The following is a 25503-nucleotide window of genomic DNA, read 5'->3' as shown; positions in this document are numbered from 1 at the left end:
CGCGATGGTCTTGACCATCGCGACCATCGCCAGTGCGACCAGAATCCTGTGGTCGGGTTTTTCGACCACAAGCCCTGGAGAGATTTTGGCTCTATCAGAGCCAAAATCACTCCCACTGACATCACTAGTGATGTCAGTGGGCCGGCTTCTGACGGTAGGCGTTCCCTTGGGAACGCCCCCGCCTGGGAGGCACGCCCACCAAAGGGGGCGTGCTGTCAATCAACATCGACAGCACGCCCCCTTTGATCAGACACAACGAGCGAAGGAAAGTCCTTCGCTCGTCGCGTCTAGCGCATGCGCACGACGGAGCTCCCTCCGTCGTGCGCATGCTCAGTGCACACCATCGACCCACTTGCGAGCGGACAGCCGCTCGCGAGTGGGTCTGAATCAGGCCCCTTGTTCAAAGTGAATTAGAAGCCGGGCTAGTGGACAAAGAGTTCCGCTCTGTGTGGGTCTTATTATCTTGTGCCTTAGTGCGTATGTGAGTGAATGTTTCCCCCCCCCCCCCCGTCTGTGTGTGCCAAGTTATGATTCTCCCTGTTGGTGCGGGATCCTCTTACCTCCTGTTACTGCTGTGGTGTTTGTTTTCCACGGCGACAGTCTGGAGCAGTCAGCGAGGGTTTCGGAGGGACATGCGGCACTAGGTGTGCACAATCTTCCTCGCTGGCCGGCGTCTTCCAATGCACTGCACTACACATTGGGACGTGTCCAACATGTTTCGCCTGTCCAATCAATTGCGAGCTTCGTCTGTTATCTATTGATGTGCATTAATGCTTAGTAATTTAATTTATTTTACTGCTACTATTTTAAGTAATGTTATCATATTATACTACCCACTACTTTTTTGCTTTAAAAATAATTATGATGTTTTAATGTGAAGAATTTTAGTATTAACTCTAAGGGCCTGATTCAGAGCCGGATGCTCTGACAGAGCGCTCGCTCTGAATCAGGGCCGGCCCTCTGGTTTTTTTGAGCGGCCTTCTGCCCGCTCGCATAGCTGTGGGTGACCAGATCAGATTGAACTAGAAAATTTTGAAAAAAACTATTTTCATTTTTGAGATCAGATGCCCCCAAATACCCTGTATTCGGTCAAATATCCTTGGCAACTAAACAACTTTTTTTTTGGTTAGGCTGTATAATAATATAATAACAACAACAACAACAATTATAATAATAACAATATAATAATATTAATAACAATAATAATAATAATGTGGGACTCCAGCTACTGTAAGACTACACATCCCAGCATGCCCTGCGGGTTTTGCTGAAAGGTCATGTTAAAACAGTGGCAAGGCATGCTGGGATGTGTAGTTCCACAGCAGCTGGAGTACCATAGGTTAACTACCCCTGCCCTAGATCATATCTACCTACTTTCTACTACGGGCAGGTTGGTGATAACAAGAATGACACCACCAGACCTCTGCCCATAAGCACTCAGCTGCTTCAACAATGGTCACTGCAGGTACAGTGGTCACTGCTGCTGCTGCTGGATGGAGCCCTGGCGTGGGGCAGAGGACGGGGGAGCATATACACCCTAAATCCGCCACTGCCAATTTATGCGGAGAACGGCAGCAATGCTGGTAGAACAACCATTGCCCACAACAAAAATGGCGGAGGCGGCGCTTCCCCCGCCGTAAAGCACTACCACGTGGGGTGTTGCTTTCCGACAGCCGGTGCGGCAGAGATTTCATCATGCAGGGAAAGGGGGAGTGAGTGATGCTCGTGCTCAGGTCCCTCCCCGCCCTGCTACCGCTGCGACATCTGCCCGGCTCTTTCACCCGGCACACCCGAGCCGCAGCACGGAAGCCCGCAGTCCCGTACCCGGCACCGGTGACACAGGCGGCCGCACGCAGCATGGAGGAGCATCTGGCGCCCCTGAGGCTGGCGGTTAGAGAACAGGTGAGAGCTGCTGGCACATGTTACCGGCTAGGGGTGGTACCGCCTGGGTCATCTGAGGGTGCAGCCAATACTGGGGCTGGTATATCCGTGGGGTGCTCCTTATACTGGGGCTGGTATATCCGTGGGGTGCTCCTTATACTGGGGCTGGTATACCCGTGGGGTACTGTCCTACTGTTGCTGTTATTCATGGGGTGCCCCTTATGCTGGGGCATGGTTATCCGCGGGGTGCCCCTTATGCTGGAGCATGGTTATCCGCGGGTACCACTTATGCTGGAGCATGGTTGTCCGTGGGGTGCCCCTCATGCTGGAGCATGGTTATCCGTGGGGTGCCTCTTGTGCCGGGGCATGATTGTCCGTGGGGTGCCCCTTATACTGGGGCATGATTGTCCGTGGGGTGCCCCTTATACTGGGGCATGATTGTCCGTGGGGTGCCCCTTATACTGGGGCAGGATTGTCCGTGGGGTGCCCCTTATGCTGGAGCATGGTTATCCGCGGGTACCACTTATGCTGGGGCATGGTTATCCGCGGGTACCACTTATGCTGGGGCATGGTTATCCGTGGGCTGCCCCTTGTGCTGTGGGGCATGGTTATCCGTGGGGTGCCCCTTGTGCTGTGGGGCATGGTTATCCGTGGGGTGCCCCTTGTGCTGTGGGGCATGGTTATCCGTGGGGTGCCCCTTGTGCTGTGGGGCATGGTTATCCGTGGGGTGCCCCTTGTGCTGTGGGGCATGGTTATCCGCGGGGTGCCCCTTGTGCTGTGGGGCATGGTTATCCGCGGGGTGCCCCTTGTGCTGTGGGGCATTGTCATCCGCGGGGTGCCCCTTGTGCTGCGGGGCATTGTCATCCGCGGGGTGCCCCTTGTGCTGCGGGGCATTGTCATCCGCGGGGTGCCCCTTGTGCTGCGGGGCATGGTCATCCGCGGGGTGCCCCTTGTGCTGCGGGGCATGGTCATCCGCGGGGTGCCCCTTGTGCTGTGGGGCATGGTCATCCGCGGGGTGCCCCTTGTGCTGTGGGGCATGGTCATCCGCGGGGTGCCTCTTAGGCACCCCCTTAGGATGCTGGAAGTCAGAATCCCAATGCCACCATCCCGGTCAGGATGCTGGCGCCGGGATTCTGGCGCACCTGAGCGCCAGAATCCCAGCGTTCGGGATTATGACCAAATCTCGGTGGAAAGAGCTCACCGTCCATTCACACACTATTATTAAAGGTGCCAGTAGATGCTCCAATTCCAAACGGCCCACAAACCTGCGGCTTCTGTTGGCACAATACCATATTGGTACGCAATGGGGTTCGACCAGATATTCAGATTTAGCGTTAAATAATTTGCGACATTGACCGTGATCTGACAAGTTACCACATGGCTGCGCTAGTTGGGCCCGGTAGGATCATCTGCCCAATGGGGCTGCTCACGTGTAGCGAATCACCACATAGAATTGTAGCCGTCACTCGCCAGTTGCTGATGAGGCCACTGTAACTTACATGATATAACGGGGGAGAGTTCTGTTGTTATGGTGCATATTCTAGTTCCAGTTAGCCGTTCACAGATTGCCTGGTGCTGTGTGTATGCCTACTTTGTTGTAAGGTCTTTTCAGCTACTATATGTTGATGTCCTTTGATTAACCAAGCTCTAGAAGTCGCAGGTGTGTGGACGGTGCAAGAATTACTGTTGCGTCATACTTGCACTGATGTAGGTTAGTGTTGTCATTCTATCAATATATATAGTACATGGTAGTGTAATTGTGTGTGTATATATTATATTATTTTATTATGTTATTATACGCCCACATATATATACACATACATACAGTGACGTAAGCAGAAATTGGTTGAACAGGTTTATAATTTTTATGTAAAGTAATAAAAAAAAAAATCCATTAATGCACAGTTACTGCTGGTCAGACATCAATCCACAGTAATCACCTACCAATCCTGTACATTGACTTTGCTGCCTCATAGGATAGTGCTGTATAACTCTACTGTAACAATAAACATACAGATGAGTCCTCACTTGCCTTTGCGACAGTCACGCCAAGCAGCCTCTCTCGGGGGCACCTGGTCCTGTGAGACTCTGCCAGCATCGGGCGTCTTTTTTGCATCATTCTTATTTTGCAGAAAATGCATCCAAGTCGCAATGTGATGCAACTAGGACTCACCGGCAGATTGTGCTAATTGGATATGTGACACTCGTATATCTGTGTGCAACTGCGTCTCTCAATCCGAATGCAAAGTTCTACCATGCAGCGACTGCAGCCTTTGTTTCACGCCAAGTTCCGCTTACAGACTCAGACGCACACCGATATGCAAGTGTCACATGTCCAATTATTCGCCAGAGTCTGCTGGTGCGTCCTAGTCGCATCGCATTGCAACTTAGAAGCATTTTCGCCCAAAAAGACAGCTGGCGCTGCCAGAGTCTCACGGGACCTGGCGACTCACTCACGCCAGGCATATCGCGCTACGTGGCTTATTGGGGCTAGATGAGCAAGGACATATCTGTAGCAAATAATGAAACCCTGGCCCTGAGCTTGTTAGGGCTACTTTAATACCATTCCCAGCACACTTGGGATAGTTCTGTAAACATGGGCGGGTGACCTTGCCACCCGGGGTATAAGATAGGTCAGACGGAGGAAGGCTTGCAGAAGAATACCCTCATTGTATCCGTCTAGCCCATTATTCACCAATGACATGCTTGTTGGGTAATTTAATGCATCTCTAAGCTGATTTTCGCTCCCTTCTGCACAATTCTAACCTTGAAGTGCAAATTTTTTGGATTTTTTTTAAATCTAATTTTAGATTTTTATTACTACTATCGTTTATTTATATGGTGCCACAAGTGTTCCGCAGCGCCTTACACAGTACATAACCAAATAAGTGACCAGTGACTTACAGTACAATACAGGACAAGGACATGGATAAAATACATTGCTACATTAGCAACCACAAATTAAAACCTAATTCTAAAGCTGCATACACACACAACGATTTTTTTAATGAACGATTTTAGTAAACGATTTTTTCCCTTGAAAAATTTAACTAAAATCATTTACTAAAGTTGTTCATTTACTAAATGTCATGAACGATTTTTATGAACTACAAACGATTTTTGCATATTCCCTTAATGAAAATCGTTGAGTTGACAAGTCTGACTAAACGACAAACGACAAACGTGAACGCGCATGAACGATAATCGTTCATCGTTTGACTCAGAAAGTGAACGATTTTTGCAAACGATTATCGTTTAACGATGATCATTAAAAAAATCGTTGTGTGTATGCAGCTTTAGGAATAGCTGCGTCCTTGTGTTACTACAGATTTTTGTCGACTGCAGATAAGTGCCAAAGTATAGTTACTATTAATGTTAATAGAGGTAATATGTTGTTTATATAAAAGGGACGTTTTATAATCGATGAAACCCCTAAAGTTCCACTATCTAGACGTAACCTATGACGTCCCGCAGACACTGCCTTCTACCCAATTGCAAACCTACAGTTCAACACACCTCATAAGCGAAGGCGATCTGTCGTGTACATTGCGGGCTCCCAATATTTATTATGCTCCAAATATCATCACTGGGCAAAACAAAAATAAAACTACTTTTAGTGTAATTTAAATAAAAAATGGTAATAATGTGACTTTGCAAAAGTGTTTGTACCTGGAAAACACTGGCAATAATGTTGTCCCCCTCTGATTAGGATGTAGGGTCAAGCTCCATAAACATTCAATTGCTATCTTCCAAAAAATTAAATAAAAATAGGGACATAAATACCTGCTCCTTTTAACAGACAATATGCCTGCACCCACTATAAGGAATTTGGGATGATGTCTACCCCCCCCCCTTCTCCCCCATTCTCTGTCTCCTCCCTCTGCCACGTTATCCTAAACTTTCACTGCAGACCAGGAGAGACCACATTATAGAGGAAGGAGTCTGATAGCAGAATGCACCCTGCACAGCGCTCAGTCTGCACAGAGACTGCTCTAGCATTGGGGAGAGCGGACTGGCAGTGGGTATAGAATGTCTACACACCTTTATGCAAATTGCAGATTATTGTAGATTCCAGATAAATTGTGTCAGACTCTGTGTGACCCTCTGCAAGCAACAAGGTGCATGGGTAAACTAAAAGGAAAGAAAAACCTGCTGTGCCCTGGTTGCAGAAGTGTGCACACCCTGGCATAATGAGTACTTTATATGATGCCAGAATTTTGCCCTCTGTGAAGATATAATTTTATGTAATAAAATAAAGATCTATATTTGTTTCTCCCTCAGCATTGTGCAGTGTACATAAAATTTATCTTATAGGGCTTTATAGCAGTAACATAATGTCAGCGATTGCATGTCACTGTGACACCATAGTAATGGAATCCTGTTCCAAAGAGCTTACGGTCTAAAGGGCCGGACAGTAGAAGTATGAAATTCCACTATACCTGATCTCAAACCCGGACCTCATGAAACCTATAAGCTGGGTACACACTGTACGATGTGTGTACCCAGCGACTGCACGGCGATGTATCGCACTGGCCGTACACACTACATAGTCCGGTGTACAACTGCGCGATATATCGCTCTGTGCTACATTTAGCAGCACAATCGATGGGACGATGCGATGAATGATTACTGTACACACGCGATCTGGCATACACACTATATGATATGCGGCGTAACGATATAAGACTATTAGCATAGTGCAGAGGTTCCTCAAGGCACCCCTACAGTTTAGGTTTTAGAGAGATCCATGCCTGACCACAGGTGACTTCATTAGTACGTCATGTAATTTGCTTTAACCAGCTGTGCTCAATCATGGATATCTCCTTCCCGGGGCTATTCAGCATTGCGCTGAATGGAACCGAGCCCCATGAGGACCGAGTTTGAGAAACACTGTACTAGTATATTGGACCAGTTATTCGTCAGGTCTCTCCCCTTCCCTACACTAACCCTGTCCGTGTGCTGTGGTTTGTTTCTTTTTCTCCAAGTTCCTGTAACTCCATCCCAAATTTGCCCATGACCTCTTCTTTGGCTCCCTCCATTGTTACGCAGATATAAGGCTCTGAGCCTCTCTCCATCCTGCCCCCTTACACCCCATTGTCACTTTACTTTTGCCCCATGAAGTACGAGCCGTTCCTGGAGGTGGGGGGGACATAGCCATTCAGGATTATTTTATATAGTATTCATTCTAGCACCCTGCACCTGTCACATAACCCATGCAGTTCCAATTTCCTGCCGGTGGGGTCGCTCTCTGCTGTGGTGCTTCTAGCATACTTTGGTCTGTATCTTAGCAGTTTGCTGCGTCAGCTGAGTGTGCTAGAAGCACCAGAGCTGAGAGACACACCCCTGGCAGGAAAGAGGAACTGCACGGGTTGTGACAGGTGCAGGGTGCTAGAATGCACACTAATTATATATAGATTAAGCATGAACTTGGGTAATGTCAAATACTGAGAATCTGGGGAATGTTTCGCCCCGGAGTATTTAGGGGTAGAATTTTATTTGGGCAGAATGTGTGTCCCCGCACTAATGCTCGTAACTATTTGTTTACAAGGATATTGATAGAGAAAGAGAGAGGGAGCTGTAGATGTATTGTATGCCCACTTAAGGCTCGTATCCTCTAGATGAGAAAAATCGTTCTCGTTCATTAATCGTGCAGTAAAATGCAGGCAACGACCAGCAATGCACGTTCCCGGCGGTTGGCAGTGGTCATCGCCTGAACATGCCGGCCAACCTGCCGAGGTCCTCAGATTGTGCATGTTCGGGGGTGAGGGAGGGTGCCTGCACTGAACGACACATCGTTCAGTGTGGGCACATTATCCACTGCACAGAATGGGGAACGAGTACAGTGGTGTAATCGTACAGTCATTCCGCTCTCGTGTAGTGGACACGCACCTTTACACAAACCGTTCCTGAACTTATCTGCGGCATCAGAATGTTGTATCTCTATTACCTATAAACTGCATGCCGTTTATTAATCCACTTGGTGCCTCATGCCTCAGTGGTGTCGCTGACTCTTAGTGCACCGATTGGCTGTATTCTCAGGGTTATTGCCTCAGCTGCCAAAAAGGCTGCTTCCGTGCGTGCATACAACTGTGACGGTGCCCATACACGGGACGATATTTAACACGATATGGCCAGTTATGACAGGTTGGACAGACCAGTCGTGTGAAAATAGGTGTATTTTGTGTGTTCTGCGACCCCGATGCGCGTCCTCGCCGTCGGTTAGTTGGATCGCAGATCAGATGGTTTTTGCAGAGAGATCTCAACCGATCGTGTACGATGTGACACACTTCTATGCATCTTATCCTATGATCGGAACGATCAATCGTACAATTTCAAGGGCAGTCCTACAACTCCTCTTACCACCTTTGAATTGCACCATGTACGGGGGTCTTTACGCTCTACAACAATGTATTCCAGCCAAACGCCTCTCGCTGCGCAGAGCATCTCATATGCTGATGCTAAAATAATGCCGTTTTCCATTATGTTCTTTCTCCGGCGAGCGAGAAACCGAATATAACAGCAGGAAATACTTTTGCAGCTCCGTTCTGTTTGGTTGCGTAAACTCTTCGTAAAGTTTAGATATCGCAGCTTAAGCCATTCATTCAGCAGGTATGGCACGGCTACAACTACTCCTTCAGGCAATGCTCCCGCCGTGCGGACCAGTTTGGCAGGATGCACCGGCTCATTCACCGATGTTGGGGCGGTTCAGGCTTTTTATTGATGAGATAATTTGAACCCAATTATTACAGTTGATGTGACTCAGAGCTCTTGTCAGAGTCCTTACGCTTCGGTCGAGTCCTCTATTCGTGTAATAACATTGGATTAGGACCTGAAAGTGTGGGATTTACCCATTAGCAGCTATACCAGCAGACCTACAGGGTTGAGTTAACAGGGCTGCTCGGAAACGGAGCTGTAGCCGAAGCCTTTGCATGAACACGTTTCACACGCGGCCTCGCATGTCAGGTTATTCAGTCACTGTTATTATGTGTCAGTTACACTTCTCACTTATACAAAACACCTGAGCAGCTCTCCTGATTGCAGGAAGAAACGTGTGCTTATACTGTGCAGTAATACCCCACACTCGGTACTTGTCTGACCTCCAATATAGAGCTATGGTGCTGTGCTCCTATGCTGGACTGGGAGACAGCATTATGTGTCTAAAAGTGAATGGAATGTTATAAAGAATCATTAGTTACTTAGGAAATGTTATATTTCTGTAACGCTTGCTGAACACAGCTAAAGTTCTCATACAAGCTTTAGGGGCCTATTTATTATCTTGAGTTTCCCCGATCAAATAAGTTTATATTGCACTGTTTAGCACCAATTTATTGCAGCTTTTTAACGATGCTTGCTTGCAGAGGTTGCACTTCCCAAAGAGCGTACCCCTGCAAAGCACTCAACCCCCCTCCCACCTTTACCTGGAAGATCCCTCTCCATCTATTCTGTAACTCATAGGCATTAGCTAACTGGCGCACGCTTTTGAGAGCTAAACTTTTTGGAGCTTAATAAATTGTACCAGGCCACAGTCCGCCTTGGAAAAGGACTGCAATCTACAGCGTCATTTTTCCTAACACAGTTTAATTGGCTGGCTAGTTTTAATCACGCAGGAACTGCTGTTGGGTGTGGTATAAATTGCCAACACCAGATTGTCAACATGGTCAGGTCGACAACCATTGTGTCGACGTGAATTTAGGTCGACGTGGTTAAAATGTCGACATTTAAGGTATCGACACCAACATGTTGAAGTGGTTTTTTGATTATTTTAGCCTAACCCTAAACCCAACCCTAATCCTTAAAAAACAAAACAAAACAATATTTTGGTGTTGACATCTTGAATGTTGGCAATCTGAACGAGTCAGCATTTTAACCCTGTCAACCTATATGCATGTTTTACATATTGGTTGTCGACCTAATAACCATGGCGACATTCTGACACGGTCAACGTTGTGGTGTTGACATTCTGAGTGCCAGCCTTCTGAACGTTGACAAGTCGAGCGGATACTTTACTGTTTTCGCCTCTTGTCCAGGGGTAATCAGGTTAATGAATGGATCCCATAAAGTAAGTTTCATAAACCTTTAAAATCCATGGCCTCTCGAAATCCCACTGAAGTCTGTGTACGATAAGTATAAACCTTTCATTTATAGAGTCTCCTTTCCATCATAACACTACATATTGCCATTATAAGAAGTAACAAGGGTCACTGTGATTGTGAGGTGTAACTAGTGCCTGGTGTCCTGTAGGGAAGTGTTCAAGACTCTTTCACTTTTGGTTCTCATATGTGTAATCGCAAATTGTGTTGTCAGTTTTTTGAAGTGTTTATCTATTTCCTTGGTCTTCTAAAACTGATACGGTTCTGCCGGATACTAAGGTATTCTCCTTCTCTCCGATTTCAGGGTGACCTCATCCGCAAGTTAAAAGAAGAGAAGGCTCCTCAGGTGGATGTAGACCGGGCGGTGGCTGAGCTGAAGGCCAGGAAACGAATCTTGGAAGCAAAGGTAGAAATGTGATAACGTTCGACTTCCTCCAGACCAGTCTGCTGCTCTCATTGGCAACAGTACTCTAGAAGCTCACCGCCCGTTAATGATAAAAATCCTTAAAAGAAACTTGCTGAGCGAGAGCAGCTTCAGTGTCATTTTACATTGTTCAACAGCCGTATCCTGAGATTATTTTTTTCTTGGTAATATCTATACAGAACTATCCTCCCTGATTTATCTGATCCATGCCTACATATTGCCCCTAGTTTGGAGAAGACGCTAAGGGCTCAGTGTATATGATGAAAAGGATAGCAGACCACTTCTAGGTACATGCTTTCTGATGGCTCCCCAGGGAGCAACACAGGGCATTAGGTTATGTTACGTTGGCTGCGTTAACGATATGTCGTCACTGTCTCCAGGCCTAGCCCCCGGCCCATTCTAGGAATGCCGGGTGCTACCTGATAAGCCCAACTTGTTGTCTTGCATTTGGGTGGCACATCATTTAAGCTGTGGGGTCCTGGCACTATGCACTATGCCATCAAATTGGCGAATTGAGATCTACATGAATGTAGTATTCACCAGTTCAGCGGATGCATGTTCTGAAAGGGAGACTGGTTAGACTTGTGTACATGTGAGTATCCACGATCCACCAAATGGCTCGGCCTGCAGGAATCCAGTGTCGCTGGCGGGTTGTAGTCTGGATGTTACATTTCAGGAAATACAAATCTGCTACCCAAATAAAATGGTTATGGATTATTTTATATATCCTCTCCCGGGATCCATATACTCAGGTTAGCAGGGGCCTTCCCCTTTTTGTCATTTAGACCGTATATATTTTTGTAGATCATCACCTCCATCCTTCGTGTCTGTATAGATGTGTCCTGATCACACCTAGCATCTATACGCCATTCAGAGCAAGACTGAGCCGCTCCGAGAGATGCAGTGTACCATCTTTTTCTGTACCTGATTCGTCTGCGCATGGCAAATGTAGCGAAACACCACTCGGGGTGCTAGTGACGCTGGGCTGCACCTATATAGTCGCAGGCGAAGCACAACGGCACTTGGCATGAGAAGAAGCCGCGGCCGATGCATCGTAACACTTCATATGCAGATTCAGATTAATTTGCACACAGATGTACAAGAGCCGCCCATCGGATTGATCAGTGCAATCTAGCAGTCGTTTTGTCACTTCCAGTTGTTTTATTTATGCGAATAAGACTCACATTTTGAGTGAGGGGAGGGAAACACTCAGCCGACTCATCCGGGTCCCCGTGTGCCAAGATCGGCTGGCACAACTGAAGCCACAGTGTATGGGTAGACATCTGTATGTGCACGGTTTATGCCCTCTTCACCCTCTTCCTGCCCCAGAATTTTGCATTGCGCCGTTAGTATCGCCATGCACGAGTGTCCAGGCTCTTATAATATTTTCTCCACATTATATATTCTATTCTGTATTCCTGTTATTGCCCAATAATTGTAAAGTGCGCTCTCAGCTCCCGCTTTTAACCTCACTACCCTATGGCACAATTCTTTCATAGACAGGAATAGCAACTGGAGTTATATAGGAACTGAAACTCTGGTGTAAGTTTTGCAGCCCCGCTCAGATTTGGTCTAATCCGCCTTCTGCAGGAAACCACAGGTGAAATAACATATTTTCCCATTGAGCTGTTTTATTTTCTGTTCTTTGTTTTTGTGGTGTCGGTGAACGGAAACCGTATACAGTAGGTAGCAAAGTTCTCACTTCGCTGCCTAAATTGACCGTACTGGCTATAGATCCGCCCCCTTTGTTTAACTTTAGACCTTGGCCTCCTATGCCACCAGAGCAGTGGTGGTGTTACCCCAAACCTTTGCCTCCACAGCCCTGTACACTACTGTACAGCCTTCGGCACGCAGCGCAATCACTTATGTCTCTGATGTTTTGCAGGAGTTGTCCCTGCAACCAAAGGATGACGTTGTCGACAGATCGAAGATGGAAGACACCCTGAAAAGACGCTTCTTTTATGACCAGGCCTTTGCCATATATGGAGGTATCACTCTGGAGCTATATGTCTGGACTTTAAATAAACTGGATAAAGCTTTTTAAAGGAGGCGATCACTTACATTTAATAATGCTGTCTTAGGACAGTGCTTCTCAAATCCAGTCGTCGGGCCACCCTAAATAACAGTGCATGTTTTCCAGGTCTCCTCACAGAATCACAAGTGATCCTCTGGATTTTTTTTTTTTTATGTACCAGTCAGTAATGAATACACCTGTGCCCCAGCAAGGAGATATGGAAAACATGCACTGTTAAGGTGCCTACACACTTACCGATTTTTTATTTTTTATTTTTTTTTACACGATCTGGACGACTCCGACGCATCGGGACGACAGATTGTGTAAAATTTGTCATCGTGAGTCTCCAATCACGATGCTGATGAGCGTCCCCGCTAGTCGTACATCGCATCTTCAGATCTGCCGTGCTGTAGGGCAGATCTGACAATCTCGGTCACGATGAAATGGAAAAAGAAGGATGCACGATAGATCGTTTGTCACATTGGACGCATTTTTACACCAAATCGTGTGCAGGACTGCCGGGGAGCTGCTGGGGAGAATTTCAAGGGAAATCGTACACGATGTAAGATCGCGAGCAAATCGGTAAGTGTGTAGGCACCTTTAGTGTGTCCCGAGGACTGGTTTTGAGAAGCGCTGTCAAAATTTCACCAATGCGGTCAGGCTGTGGTTATGTTGCCTTCAGATCACTGGAGCAGTCTGTTAATTGCATGATAGGCGAGTCAGTATCCTGCCCTTTTCTTTCCGCCCCAAGCTGCATGCGTTCACCCACCAGCTACCTTACTCCAAACTCAAGCTCTATAGTGTTAACTCTAGGCTCTGCAGGGTGGCTCTCCGTCAAGGGCACGTAGCACATGCCAAAGACTGTTGCGTGCCTGAAAAAGGGTTGTATTCACTAGAAAAGGGGGCTTATCCTTGAGACGTGCCCCCTTCTTTATCACTGTAGGGGGCGTGCCCAGCACTCAGGGAAATGCTGGGTTGCCCCAACCCCCCTCCCCCCAAGCTCTCCATGCAGTGTGAATAGATGCTGTGCACAGCATCTATTCACTCGCCAGAACTCCTGGATTTGCTTGATTTTATAATAAGATCAGGTAGTTCTCTACTTGTCCCAAAGTTGCTTCATTTGAAATGTAACCGTAAAGTAATATCCTGGCAGGCAGAAACCTGTCACCCCCAGGGGAGGACAAGAATCTAAAATATTTAGGAGTCAGCAATTTCATTCAGTGTTTTCTAGGATTATCCAGAGAACCCGAACTCTTAGCATTGCCGCTGATGGAGACCAGCATACATGAGAACAGTATTTGGCCATAATCTAAAAGCCCTCAGCAAATGTGTTTACAGTAAACAAAACATTAGGATATGAATCACTAAAAACCTTTACCCAAAGTGTAGCCTGGATCTACAGTGACCCTATAAGAACCCACAGTTGTCCGGGATCTCTATTTACAATCTACTTTGTACAGTGTTTGTTTTCCTCCTGTAGAATTTGGCTCCGGGACCCCCCAGTGTGTGATCCCTCTATAATTAGACTTTTTTTTTCTTAAATCTGTGATTAGTGGGAGGTATGTGAAATTCAATTTAAATTCAACAGTCCCTTAGGATTAGGAGTATAGTATTTGGTGTTTATATATATATATATATATATATATATATATATATATATTATATAATGAAAAATCATCAGAGTTGTTGCTGTAAGCATTCTTTACAGTATTGTGGTCTGTGGGGAAATTATACTTTAGTTTTTATTATCTTGCTAAAACACCTGAGGGTAAAATGCTGGAGACTGTTCCACGTGCATTGATAACATGTAGTCTCTTAGATGAATCTTATTGCAAAATGAAACCAGTATATGGGTTATATATGTTCAGATAAAATCATTCTCTATCCCTTGTGCTTCCTGAGTTCCCAGTGAGCCATTGCTATACGCTTCTGAATTTCGGATCTGTAATTGTCTTTACATTGGTCTGAGGTACAGGGAAAAGCTATTTAGTGATCACTAGCTGTTATCCCCAATGCTGCCTGGGGCTTTTCTCTCTATCCCTCTGTTCCCCCCTGTCTTGCTTTGTCTCCCCCTGTGTAATTGTATGAAACTTACTGAAGTCTTCCCATGGTTGCAGGGGTCAGTGGCCTGTATGACTTTGGACCGGTCGGTTGTGCGTTGAAGAATAATATTATTCAGACGTGGAGACAGCACTTTATACAAGAGGAGCAGATTCTGGAGATTGACTGCACCATGCTCACCCCGGAACCCGTCCTCAAGTAATTCTCCCTGGATTGCATGATATACTGCATTCTATACATCCCCTATAGGGTTAATTTAGTTAAAGGGGTGCGAGTTGCCATTGTAACGGCAGGGAAGTGCCGCCAACGTCCCGATCTTGCCCCCGGACTCTTGGATAATTGTAAGCAGCCGTATGAGGTTGCGAACAAAAATGTGCGAGTCTGTCGGTATTATAAGTGCGGCATATATACGCACTTGCAGACGGGAGTAAGTCGCATCTAATTGAATTGAGCCCTAAACATGTTATGCAAAGGATCCTTGACCGAAACCACAGATCTTTTCCCCAAACTTCTTTGGTTCCTTTACCCTATTACACATACACTTGTGAAAGTTGCTTGTGGCTCGCGCTTCTGTTTTTACTGTAGTCATTTCACTCTCTTAGGATACTGAACCTCAGACATCTGCGTAGTTGTTCCTTAGAACAGATTGTCTGCATCTCGTGTTATAATACGTATAGATCTATAGAATGAACCAACAAATCTACAAATTAATACTGGATAATCATGTTTGTTCCTGCTGTGGGAAAAAGTACTTTGAAACTATTTGTTAGAACATAGAATGATAAATGATTTCTCTATTAAAAGCAGAAGTACAGATGAATTCATCATAGAACAATCTGTCATAAAGATCCCATGTTGTCTTACGATGACTCTCTCCCTAAGCCTACAATGCAGGTGTTACATACTATTACAAAGAAATACTGATGATATGCGTAGTACCTTGCTAACCTTTGGCCTTTGCGTTACCAAATGTTCTTGACTGAACATTTGGTAACGAAAACACACTTAACATAATTTGTTCTTGTCAGAGGGCCTGATTCATTGCGGATCGCGATATTGCGTACGCACGCAGTTCAACTGCGATAGTATGCAAATCCATTGCGACCGCAATGCAAACTCTGCACAACATAAGGATGCCCACTGTACCGTACACACATTCGTAATGCTTAGCAGATTAGCGAAACCATCGGTACAATCGAGTCCCATCGCAGCCTCACGCACACTTGAACAAGCCCAGACCTTACTCAGAAATTGCTGACAACCACGCACGCTGAGACCTCGCAATGCGTATGGCGTCGCAGTGGCTGATTCATGCACCCCCCCTGCAACGGTGTTCAAACGCACTGGCACGCCTACGTTTCAGATTAATCAGTGCAGTCTTGTGAGGTGGTGTGTCACATCCGATTATGACTAAGGCACATTTGGGGTGAAAAGGATGCAAAAAAGACGCTTGGCGCTTGACTAACAGAGGAAGTGTCTGCTTACTAGCGCCAGACTTCTCGCGGCTAAGTGTATGGGGACACATTTGTATTTTATTCATTCTTTTCCTTCTCTTCTAAGCCTCTATAGAGCTGTCTGGCCTGTTAGTGATTCCTTACACCGTTTAGCAGCCCTTACTGTTATGTGACAGGGAACGTTCCTATAGGCTTTACATATGGCTGATGTCTTCTCATGCTGCCTTGTGGTGACCTCCAATCTTCTCCTTCCCTCAGGACCTCCGGCCATGTTGACAAATTTGCAGATTTCATGGTAAAAGATGTGAAGAACGGTGAATGCTTCCGAGCCGACCATCTTCTGAAAGGTGACGACCGCTAGTGTTGAAGGGTAGTGATCGGCGCGCTGGCATGGTAATAGAATGTGGCTGTGACAGCGTGGACACCTCTGGTGACTAGTGCGGTCTGCCAGTAACAGAGAACACCATATAATTGGTAATAGAGTATCTTCTGATTACATTACCTCCAATACACAAAGGCAGCGCTCCCTGTAACCATTAAACTTTTTTTTTTTTTTTTAAACCATAGCTGAAAATTTGCGCTAGTTAACTACAGTGAATGCACACTAGCAGGTATGATTCATGTAATAATAAAAAATTATTTGTGCAATTTTTGAGTGACTGTCACCTGAATTCACAGGGTATCACGTGAATATTTAGGCCAGATGGTTGCGTTTGCTGGTGTGCTACATTTTGCACCGTTTGATGGCTGTAATAAGGTGGATTTGGGGTGTGCATTGCCAAATCCACATTAGTGTGCTGTGAATACATGTAAAAAATAAGATTTAATTTTGTAGGACAAGATTTTTGATTGAGAGGTCCCAAGAAGGCGCACTGACACTGACCGCCCCTTATATGCAATATGCCGCACCCCGTTTTTTTTTTTTTTTTTTTCGCCCTGCACGCTGAATACGGTGCTTTTTGCATTAGAGATACAAAATTAGAATCAAACACACCTAAGAGCCCCCAGGTAATAGAGACCTCCTGTGTCCGTTCACGCTCATGGTTAATTTGGCGAGGCCAAACTAAGTAGGAGAGAAACAATAATGTTTAAATGTAATATGTTCTGCTCTTTCCACAATGCACATATTCAGGTGCACCTGCAAATCCTCAAAACTGCCTGGGAAGTGTTAATGCGCCACATTAAAAGTATTGATCAACACATAATCTCTCTGTTTTTGTGCAGTGAATCTGTGTTCCCCAACGCAAAGAATGGAACGTCCTTAATAATCTCATTTTAGCTTTATAAAAACTTTGGGGCATATTTATCAAGTCCGTTTTTTTTATAAAACTATTCAGAAACCGCAGCTTCTGCATCATTTTGTGTACTCATAGCCAATTGCAAAAGGCTAAATAACACTATTCTACGTCTGACCCCTCTGTACCAAACTACTATGGCCCCATTGGTTAACGTTTTATGCCTATGGAGGCATTTCGGAGGAGAGGGATCTTACGATCCCACACCCACAGCCTATGTCCGGCTCTGGCGCAGTGTTGGAAACACCGCTGTCCCTGTGAGTTCATATTAGTACATAACTAGGATAGTATTGTTAAAAATTTAAAAAAAAATCTGTCGCGATACGGACTGTGATGCATACATCGGTCCCATAATCTTTCAATAGTTGGCAAATTAGTTTGCATTTGTGTATTTAATCTGCAAGGAGAGCCCTTAACTTTTCCCATCAGCTGCTGTAGTCCTCGGCTTCCTCATAAACGCTGTCATGTTGCTCCACAGACACATGTGCTTTAGCGGAAATCTATGTGCGGCTGTGATAGCTGTGGGATTTTGAGCATGTATGACGTCTTTTAGAGACTCATCTGCAGTGTAATGAATTTTATATGCTCTGGGCCTCCCCTACGAAGCATTATAGATCTTTATTGACACTTTTACAATCGGTAGACACAGTAAATTGCCCAAACAGAGCTATTGAGGCCCCTGACTAAGCACACACATAGACTTCAAATCTAAAAAGTGGTGAAGTCGCCAATAGCAACCAGGCATCCCCTAAATAGCATTTTATAGAATGTACTTGATAAATGCTAGCGATAAGCTGGTTGGTTGCTATGGGCAACCTCCCCACTCTTTAGAAGCTTTGATAGATCTCCCCCAAGTCTGTCTGTGTCTGACTTCCTTGAGATTTATATAACTGGACACTACTATCGCTCTTCTGGCCAAAGAGGGTAGCGTGTGATTGGGTGCGAGTGTCAGGTGGTCACCCCGCATCTAATCACGCCACGCTCTTCAGCTAGGGACTCTTACTGGCCGGTCGCACTGAATGATGTAAGCAGCTGGTAGTAGTTCAAGCCCACACTGCTACAAAAATAAATGAAGTAATGTGCGGAGTCGGTTATACCTGGCAGTCTGCTGCCCATTCAAGAAAAAGGAAGGGGACAAGGGGATTATTGAAACTGCACAAGACTAAAGTGTCAATTGATAGAAATAGTCAGTATAATAGTCAAAAACCAGCATATTTTAAAGAATAAAAGTAGGATATACTTCCTTAGTAATTCTCATAGAGTTGCTGTTGGTGCACCATTGGAAAAGTACGGATAGTACTTATATAGTATAAAATATATTGTATTGATATTTAATGTACTAATCAGGTAATAAGAGTGCATCAAAAAAGGAAATTCTTTTTTCTGAGTCATTTTCTATTATGACTCAATACCCACTATATAAGTCTGCTGCCCATCACTGATGCAAGTCCTTGTCTTTTGGGCAGCTCACCTCCAGAAGCTCATGTCCGACAAGAAATGTACAGCTGAGAGGAAGGCGGAAATGGAGAGCGTCCTAACGCAGGTGAGCCGACTTCCAGGGTGATCTGGCAGGATTGCAGAGACACAATATAAAGACTATGACCATGAACAGTTATAGTGTCATTGAAGTTTGGTTAACGGAGGGTTAATGATGAGCAGAGTCAGCTCGTTGTGCACTGGGAGTACCAAGTCGGGCTGCGGTAATAGGCCACAATACTTATAACACAACTGTACTTGCGTTAAGGTGCTACTAATAACCAGGGCCGTAGCTAGGGTAGTGCGGCAGGTGCCATCGCACAGGGCACCACAGGGCAGGGGGCGCTGTTTGGGCCTGTCAAACTTCTGTTTATTAGCATTCTTGCTTGTAGCTCCTCTTATTTCATCCCCAGCATCTCCTGGCCCCCCCTCTCTCTTCCCTGGCCCTTCCCCATGAGGCTATGGCCCTTTTTTGGGTGCATTATGTCCCTTTGAAAAATGAGGGGGGCGCCAATACTCTTTCTGGCACAGGGCACCAAAAAGTCTAGTTACGGCTCTGCTAATAACTCTCCAATATATGTAAACATTTCCATACCTCCTTAGCACTTGCTTGTTTTTGTTTTTTTTGCACCTTGTGTTTATATTTACAAGGTATTGTTCTTTCCTGCTATTTCCTGCTACTGGGCTGCTGACTGCAGGGTTTGTGAGTGGCAAGACACAGGAAGTCTTCTGTGCGCAGGAAAATGTCCCCCCCCACCCCGTGATCACCACTTCTCAACAGAAGAAAACTCCTGAAACGTTTAGATATCTGTGAACATTTAGTAGCCCTTTTATATAGCCCGTCATATTTTGGATTTGAAAATCTCACCATATCTGTTTTTAGACCCATTGTGAATGTACCTCTGTGTATTTTCTCTGCTGATGAAGGGGAGTAGCTTGCAGTGATGTTAATGATAGTTTTACATAAAATCTCTTACTTTTTATCACTCATTAATGTCAGCTGGAGATGTGCCCGCTGTAAGGGGCTATCTGCGGATATTGGGATGTGTATGTGTGGCCTCTAGAAAACTGGTCATCCTAATAAGGATTATTCAAAATGAAATGTAATTGCTTTATTCACTGGTCTCCTGTTTAACTCCTGCTCGTTACACAGATGGACAACTATGGGCAGCAAGACCTGGCCGACCTCTTTGTCAAATACAACGTGAAATCTCCCATCACTCTAAATGACCTCTCTCCTCCGGTATCTTTTAATCTTATGTTCCAAACGTCCATCGGACCTGGGGGTAACATGACAGGGTGGGTCACCAATTCTCTAATTTTTATCATTCCCGCTTTGAAGATGGGGTGGGATGAACAAAAAACCCGACCGTTTCCTAAGCTGATTGTTTTCCCACGGACAGGTATCTGAGACCAGAAACCGCACAAGGGATCTTCCTCAACTTCAAACGCCTCTTGGAATTTAATCAGGGAAAACTGCCCTTTGCTGCTGCTCAGATTGGAAACTCCTTTAGAAATGAGATCTCTCCCCGTTCGGGACTCATAAGAGTACGGTAAGTAAAATGGGGAATGGTCATAAATTGATATATCGGGCACATTAACGCAACGTTTGCTAGAGCCTGTAGAAGGTTCCTGTGGTTGGATGTTAGGTCATGCTGGACTTCCATCAGTGCTGAACATGTGCAGCTGTGGTAATTCACTAAAAAACACACACGTACCACTAATACAAACTAACCTCTGTAGCAGTGCTCCCTTATCCTTAAAAATAGATACAGTAATATACAGTTTTAGTGGAAATGAAGACGGCAGGCAGTATATATAATAGTCATCCGGTTTGTTTAGATCTAGCAGTGAAACGCCGCAGTCAGATGTCCATATGAACCCTAATACTTGCTCAAAGTGATCCAAAATCCAGTCGATGGTAAATGAGTCAGGTGGGTTATCGTACAGAAACAGTGGGATGTTTGAGCAATGAGGGGCTGTAGGTAGAATGCAGACAGCCTGCATTTTCAATTGGTAATTCCAACTATTCCGCTGTAGTAGTGAAGTGGTCCTTGGAACACCGCTTAGTATGCACCTTAAACGGTTCATTGTGATCCTTCGGTAAGTAGTATTCAATAGAACTGCCAAGTCAGTGGTGCTGTGATTTATGAAGTAGAAAGTTGCTATCTCCAAATGTACTGCACAGAAGCTGCAGGTCCACATCCAACGGTGATGATGCTTCACAAAGGTGAGACACTGCACCTATAGGAATGGGTACTCGCCGCCTAACATGTTTCTGCACGTGACTTTATCAGGGGCACCATGCTGGGCTTTGTGTTTGTGTAATATAGTCCTGACTTGTATGGGAAAAGGAAGCTGCTTGGAACGTTCAGCTTGTTTTATGTTCTTATCCGTTCGTTTTTCTGTCCGGCGTCCTCTGGGCTACGGAAGAGGACGTTTCCCCGTTATCTGAAGCACAACTTGGATCTCCTATCTGCCCGAGCATAAAAACGCTCTCATCCGTCACCATTCACTGCCGTCGCCAGGATAAAACATTCGCTTCCTGTGAAAACTGCGTGTCTGTTCTAGGACGTGAGAGCCCCAGATTTTGTTAATTTGCCAAAACAAACTACAGACTCCTGGAAAGACGTTGCATAAAGGATGCTTCTGCATATGGGACACACAATATAGATACACCTTTATCTTGACTTTAAGGAGGTGATTCCATTCTGGATGAAGTTGCAGTCGTTACCATTTTTTTTCAATCGTGATACCTGGCACATGTTTTGGAATAGCGGATGTAATTCGCAGCCTAGAAAAAATAGCACTAGTTGAATATGCAAAATTCACTCCCAATATAATTGCCTCCATAGAGTTTGTATGAGAGTCACCCACAGCAGTGATTTTTTTTTTTAGTTTTTTTTTTTTCCTCAAAAGTAATTTTTGCCCCAAAGAATCAGCAGAGAAATTGGTGTTAAAAAAAAAAAAAAAAAACCTGGCACATTTTTTGGTTCCCTAGTGCAGTGATAGGAAACCGGTTTACAGTGCAGGGGCCGCACTAGGCGATCTACTATCCTTTTAAAAGGAACACACAATGCTCTTAGGGATATATTTACTAAAGTGCGGGTTTTTAGAAGTGGAGATGTTGCCCATAGCAACCAAACAGATTCTACTTGACCTTTATCTAGCTCCTTCTAGAACAGGGGTAACCTTTTTTTTTATACCGAGGGCCATTTTGATATATATAACAACATTTGTGGGCTTTGTGCAGGCCACACCCCCTCTGTGTGACGTCACACGGGGGCAGGCCCACAATTGCAAGTGATTACAGCAATACCTGGCGCATCCTGAGGATGCTCTGGGGAGCTGTAAGGGCAGCGGTGTGACTGTCTGTAGCGTCCTAAGGACGCTCCAGACGGCACTGCTGCATGGATGCTATTATAGGCACACTGTTATCCATATGAGGTTAGCCGAAAAAAGTTCCAAGGGTCAGACCAAATGATTCCGCAGGCCTTATACAGCCCCCGGGCCTGAGGTTCCTTATCCCTGTTATAGAAAATGGCTAGAATCTGATTGTACAGAAATATATAGGTATGTCTTGAAGGGCGCACACAAGGGAAAATAGAGAGTGGGGAAGGGGTGGCGGGAATGTATTGTATTAAAGATGTATATGTATGATACTGTCCGCATAGAAAATCGGTGACTATGATAAAGGTGGGTCTCATAATATTTTTAAAAGATTCAAGCAAAGTTTATATGACCATGAATAAAATTCTGTGTGTGTGTGTGCTGTGTGCTGTGTGAGCTCTTCTGCTTAGCCTTTATCTTGATAAGGTATAAAATAGTATGTACTTAGGTCATAAAAAATACATTAAGACTGAAACAAATGTCAATACAAAAAAATCTGCTCTTAAAACATTAAGAACAGATCAGTAAAAGTATTAGGTATGTAGGTTTTGTGGTTACGAATATACATAGATAAATATATGAAAGGGAGGCAATCGGGAAGCCGACTGCCTAAATACCGGCAGCCGGCTTCCCGACTGTCTTATCCCGGCAAGGGTGAAATGCCGTCTAGATGTAGACGCACGCATTTCCCAGACGCCGGGAGACCGGCGCCCGGCATCACAATCGTAGTGAACCCGGGCGCCGCTAGCGGACAGCCGCGGGGGGGGGGGGGGAGGGTTAGGTTTAGGGCTCCCCGGGGGGACTTAGGGTTAGGTACCCCCCCGGGAGGGTTAGGGTGAGGCTAGGGGGAGGGAGGATTAGGGTTGGGCACCCCCGGGGGGGACTTAGGGTTAGGCACCCCCCCGGGGGACTTAAGTTTAGGCAGCGGGGAAAGGGGTGGTTAGGGTTAGGCACTTGGGGGGGAAGTTAGGGTTAGGCACCCCTAAGGAGGGTTAGGGTTAGGGGGGTTAGGTTAGTGGATACTTGCCTATCCACGATCGGGATTTCCAGCGCTGTCGGGCTTCCGCTGCGTCGCACTCTGCTCCTGTCAGGCTGCCGCTGACTGGAATCGAACCGCCGGCCATGCGGCCGACAGTATTTCATACCCATTCCATATGAAATGTGTTCAGAATGTGCTGCAGGCAATGAGTCTTAATATTTTTAGCAACAATGTCTCGGATGTCAGTGTCTCTGGCAACAATGTTTTCATTCTAGTTATTCTCCATATCTGTGGTGATGGTTAAATGCTGGCCATACACCTGCACGATTTCGGGCCGATTGCCCGATTTTTCAACGAGTCTTACGATAAATCGTGTATTTCTGGAGTAGGATACGATCCGATGCGCGCTCCAGCAGCTCCTAAAACGGATCGTATGATCAGATGGTGCAGCCCATATTGTCCATCCTATCGTGTGCAGATCGTACCGTATATTTTGTGCATGCGATGCATCGTGCGCCCATTCATGTCATTTCAATGACTTTTTCCCTGATGAGCGCGTGAGGGGCACAAGCGATCGTTTGACAGATCGTGTGCTAAGAAAAACAATAAATCCTGCCACCAGGACGGCCTGGGAGCCCCGGGGAGTCGGATGGTGAATCTGATCTGATGATGCTGGTCGCGCAGGTGTATGGCCAGCTTTAATCTCCAGTGAGTCGTCTTAAAGGGGTTATATACTTCTCATGAGTGCGCGCACCTCTTACCTCTTTTTATGTTGAGGTTTTGCTGGAGTCCCCAGTAGATCTTAGGCAGGTGACTGGTTGGCCCCCGTTGTTGTTGTTGCTGTATATGTTCCGTGTGCGGTGGCCAGCGCTGGTCGAGGCTTTGTTCCCTGGTGTCGGTGGGTGGAAGTTCTTAGCTGCACGAGTGCTTCAGTAAGCGGTCCCGTGCAGAGGCTCTGGCTCCGTCTGTTGACTGTGTCTTCACGGAGTCTGGACTGTCTGCACCACACTCTCTGGCCCTGTTTAGGCAGAGTGTATGCTCTCTCTTCCAGGTTCTGTGATGAATGTGAATTCCTGTGGGTGTGTCCAACAAGTTTCTCCCAGTATGGGCTTCGTCAGGGACACTAGTGGTTGTCTGGTTGCTATGGGCAACATCTCCACTTCTAAAAACCTGCACTTTAGTAAATATACCCCTAAAGGTGGGTATTCACTACCAGATCTGACATTGTAATCGTGCAGTCGTTTGTCAATTGTGTGATGAGCCTGCACTGAACGAGCAGATTTTCAGTGCAGGGTCATCAATCATCTGGAAACATGCTGAGCCTGACGATATCGTCAGGATGACCAGCATTTTGGAGAGATCATAGATGTCTAAACGACCAGCGGGCACGCGCATCGCTGGTCGTTTTAGACATTTTTGCAAACGATTGAACAATCAAACGATCGTTATCGTTCAGAAATATCGCTAAGTGGATACCCCCCTTTAGTTTCAGTAATAAGTTAATTTAATACATTTATTTGATCAAAGAATGAGATGCCTATCTGCAATAGCATATCAGCAGGCATTTTAAATAAACATTAAAATCTCTCACAGGGGTTCTCAACTTCAGTCCTCAAGTTCCACCAAAAGGTCATATTTTTGGATTCACTCACAGGTTCATCTATGTTGCTAGGTTAGTAATAATCCCACCTGCTTCCACAGACAGAAATCCTCAAAACATGACCATTGTACTCTTGGATCCCTGATGTATGTTATAAATAGCCACTTATTTGATGCTTTTTACTTTTTCTTTATTACATCATAACATAACACAGGATGGTAAAAGCCCATGCAAACAGGTTACCTATAGGAAGTGAACCTAGAATGGTGGGTTCATATAAAAGATGCGTAACTGATGTATAGGAAAAACCTTGTGTCCCAAACTACTGGCGCTAAAGTAGTTATGCCATAGAGGCTAAGTGGTGCGTTGTAGGTTGGCGTCCTTACGCCTGGTCACGTGAATTACAGAACAACTATTTGTACCATTCCATTTTGTGATTTGATTGAAACCAGGGGAACATCTGTGTGCTGACCGTACCGTATGTGCGCTACCCACGGTCGTCCTCTTTTGGTGTGATTATCTCTACTGTGTGCCTTTTTAGATTTAGATGGCTCCACTCGATATCCTCTGATTGCTTGTTTCACAGGGAATTCACTATGGCAGAAATAGAGCACTTTGTGGACCCCAACGAGAAGAATCACCCCAAATTTGAGAATGTTGCGGACCTCAACATCCTGTTGTATTCCTCCAAAGCCCAGCTGAGCGGGGAGTCTGCGCAGAAGATGCGGCTCGGGGACGCCGTACAACAGGTAAGTCATTTGGCAGTTCACAGTCCACTTATAAACCCCTCCCCCAACGTATAGCATATATAGGCACTGCTGATGCTTTGAGACTTCATT

At 45.6% G+C, this 25503-nt stretch overlaps 1 protein-coding gene across 1 annotated transcript in view; it reads left to right on the top strand.

Moving 5' to 3' along the window:
* Positions 1-1653: 1653 nt before the first annotated feature.
* Positions 1654-25503, top strand: part of GARS1 (glycyl-tRNA synthetase 1) — a 35865-nt gene continuing 12015 nt past the window's right edge. Inside the window, exons 1-9 of the mRNA XM_088442633.1 lie at positions 1654-1902; positions 10276-10377; positions 12281-12383; positions 14527-14668; positions 16183-16271; positions 18686-18762; positions 19849-19994; positions 20099-20248; positions 25251-25413. Coding sequence (XP_088298759.1) covers positions 1720-1902; positions 10276-10377; positions 12281-12383; positions 14527-14668; positions 16183-16271; positions 18686-18762; positions 19849-19994; positions 20099-20248; positions 25251-25413 — 1155 coding nt within the window. The 5' untranslated portion in view covers positions 1654-1719. The remainder of the gene's footprint in view (positions 1903-10275; positions 10378-12280; positions 12384-14526; positions 14669-16182; positions 16272-18685; positions 18763-19848; positions 19995-20098; positions 20249-25250; positions 25414-25503) is intronic.

The sequence above is a fragment of the Taudactylus pleione genome, unplaced genomic scaffold (genome assembly GCF_031769625.1).
Source record: "Taudactylus pleione unplaced genomic scaffold, aTauple2 ptg000314l, whole genome shotgun sequence".
Lineage (NCBI taxonomy): Eukaryota > Metazoa > Chordata > Amphibia > Anura > Myobatrachidae > Taudactylus > Taudactylus pleione.
Note: the sequence above shows the minus strand (reverse complement) of the source record. Positions and strands in the feature narration are given on the sequence as shown.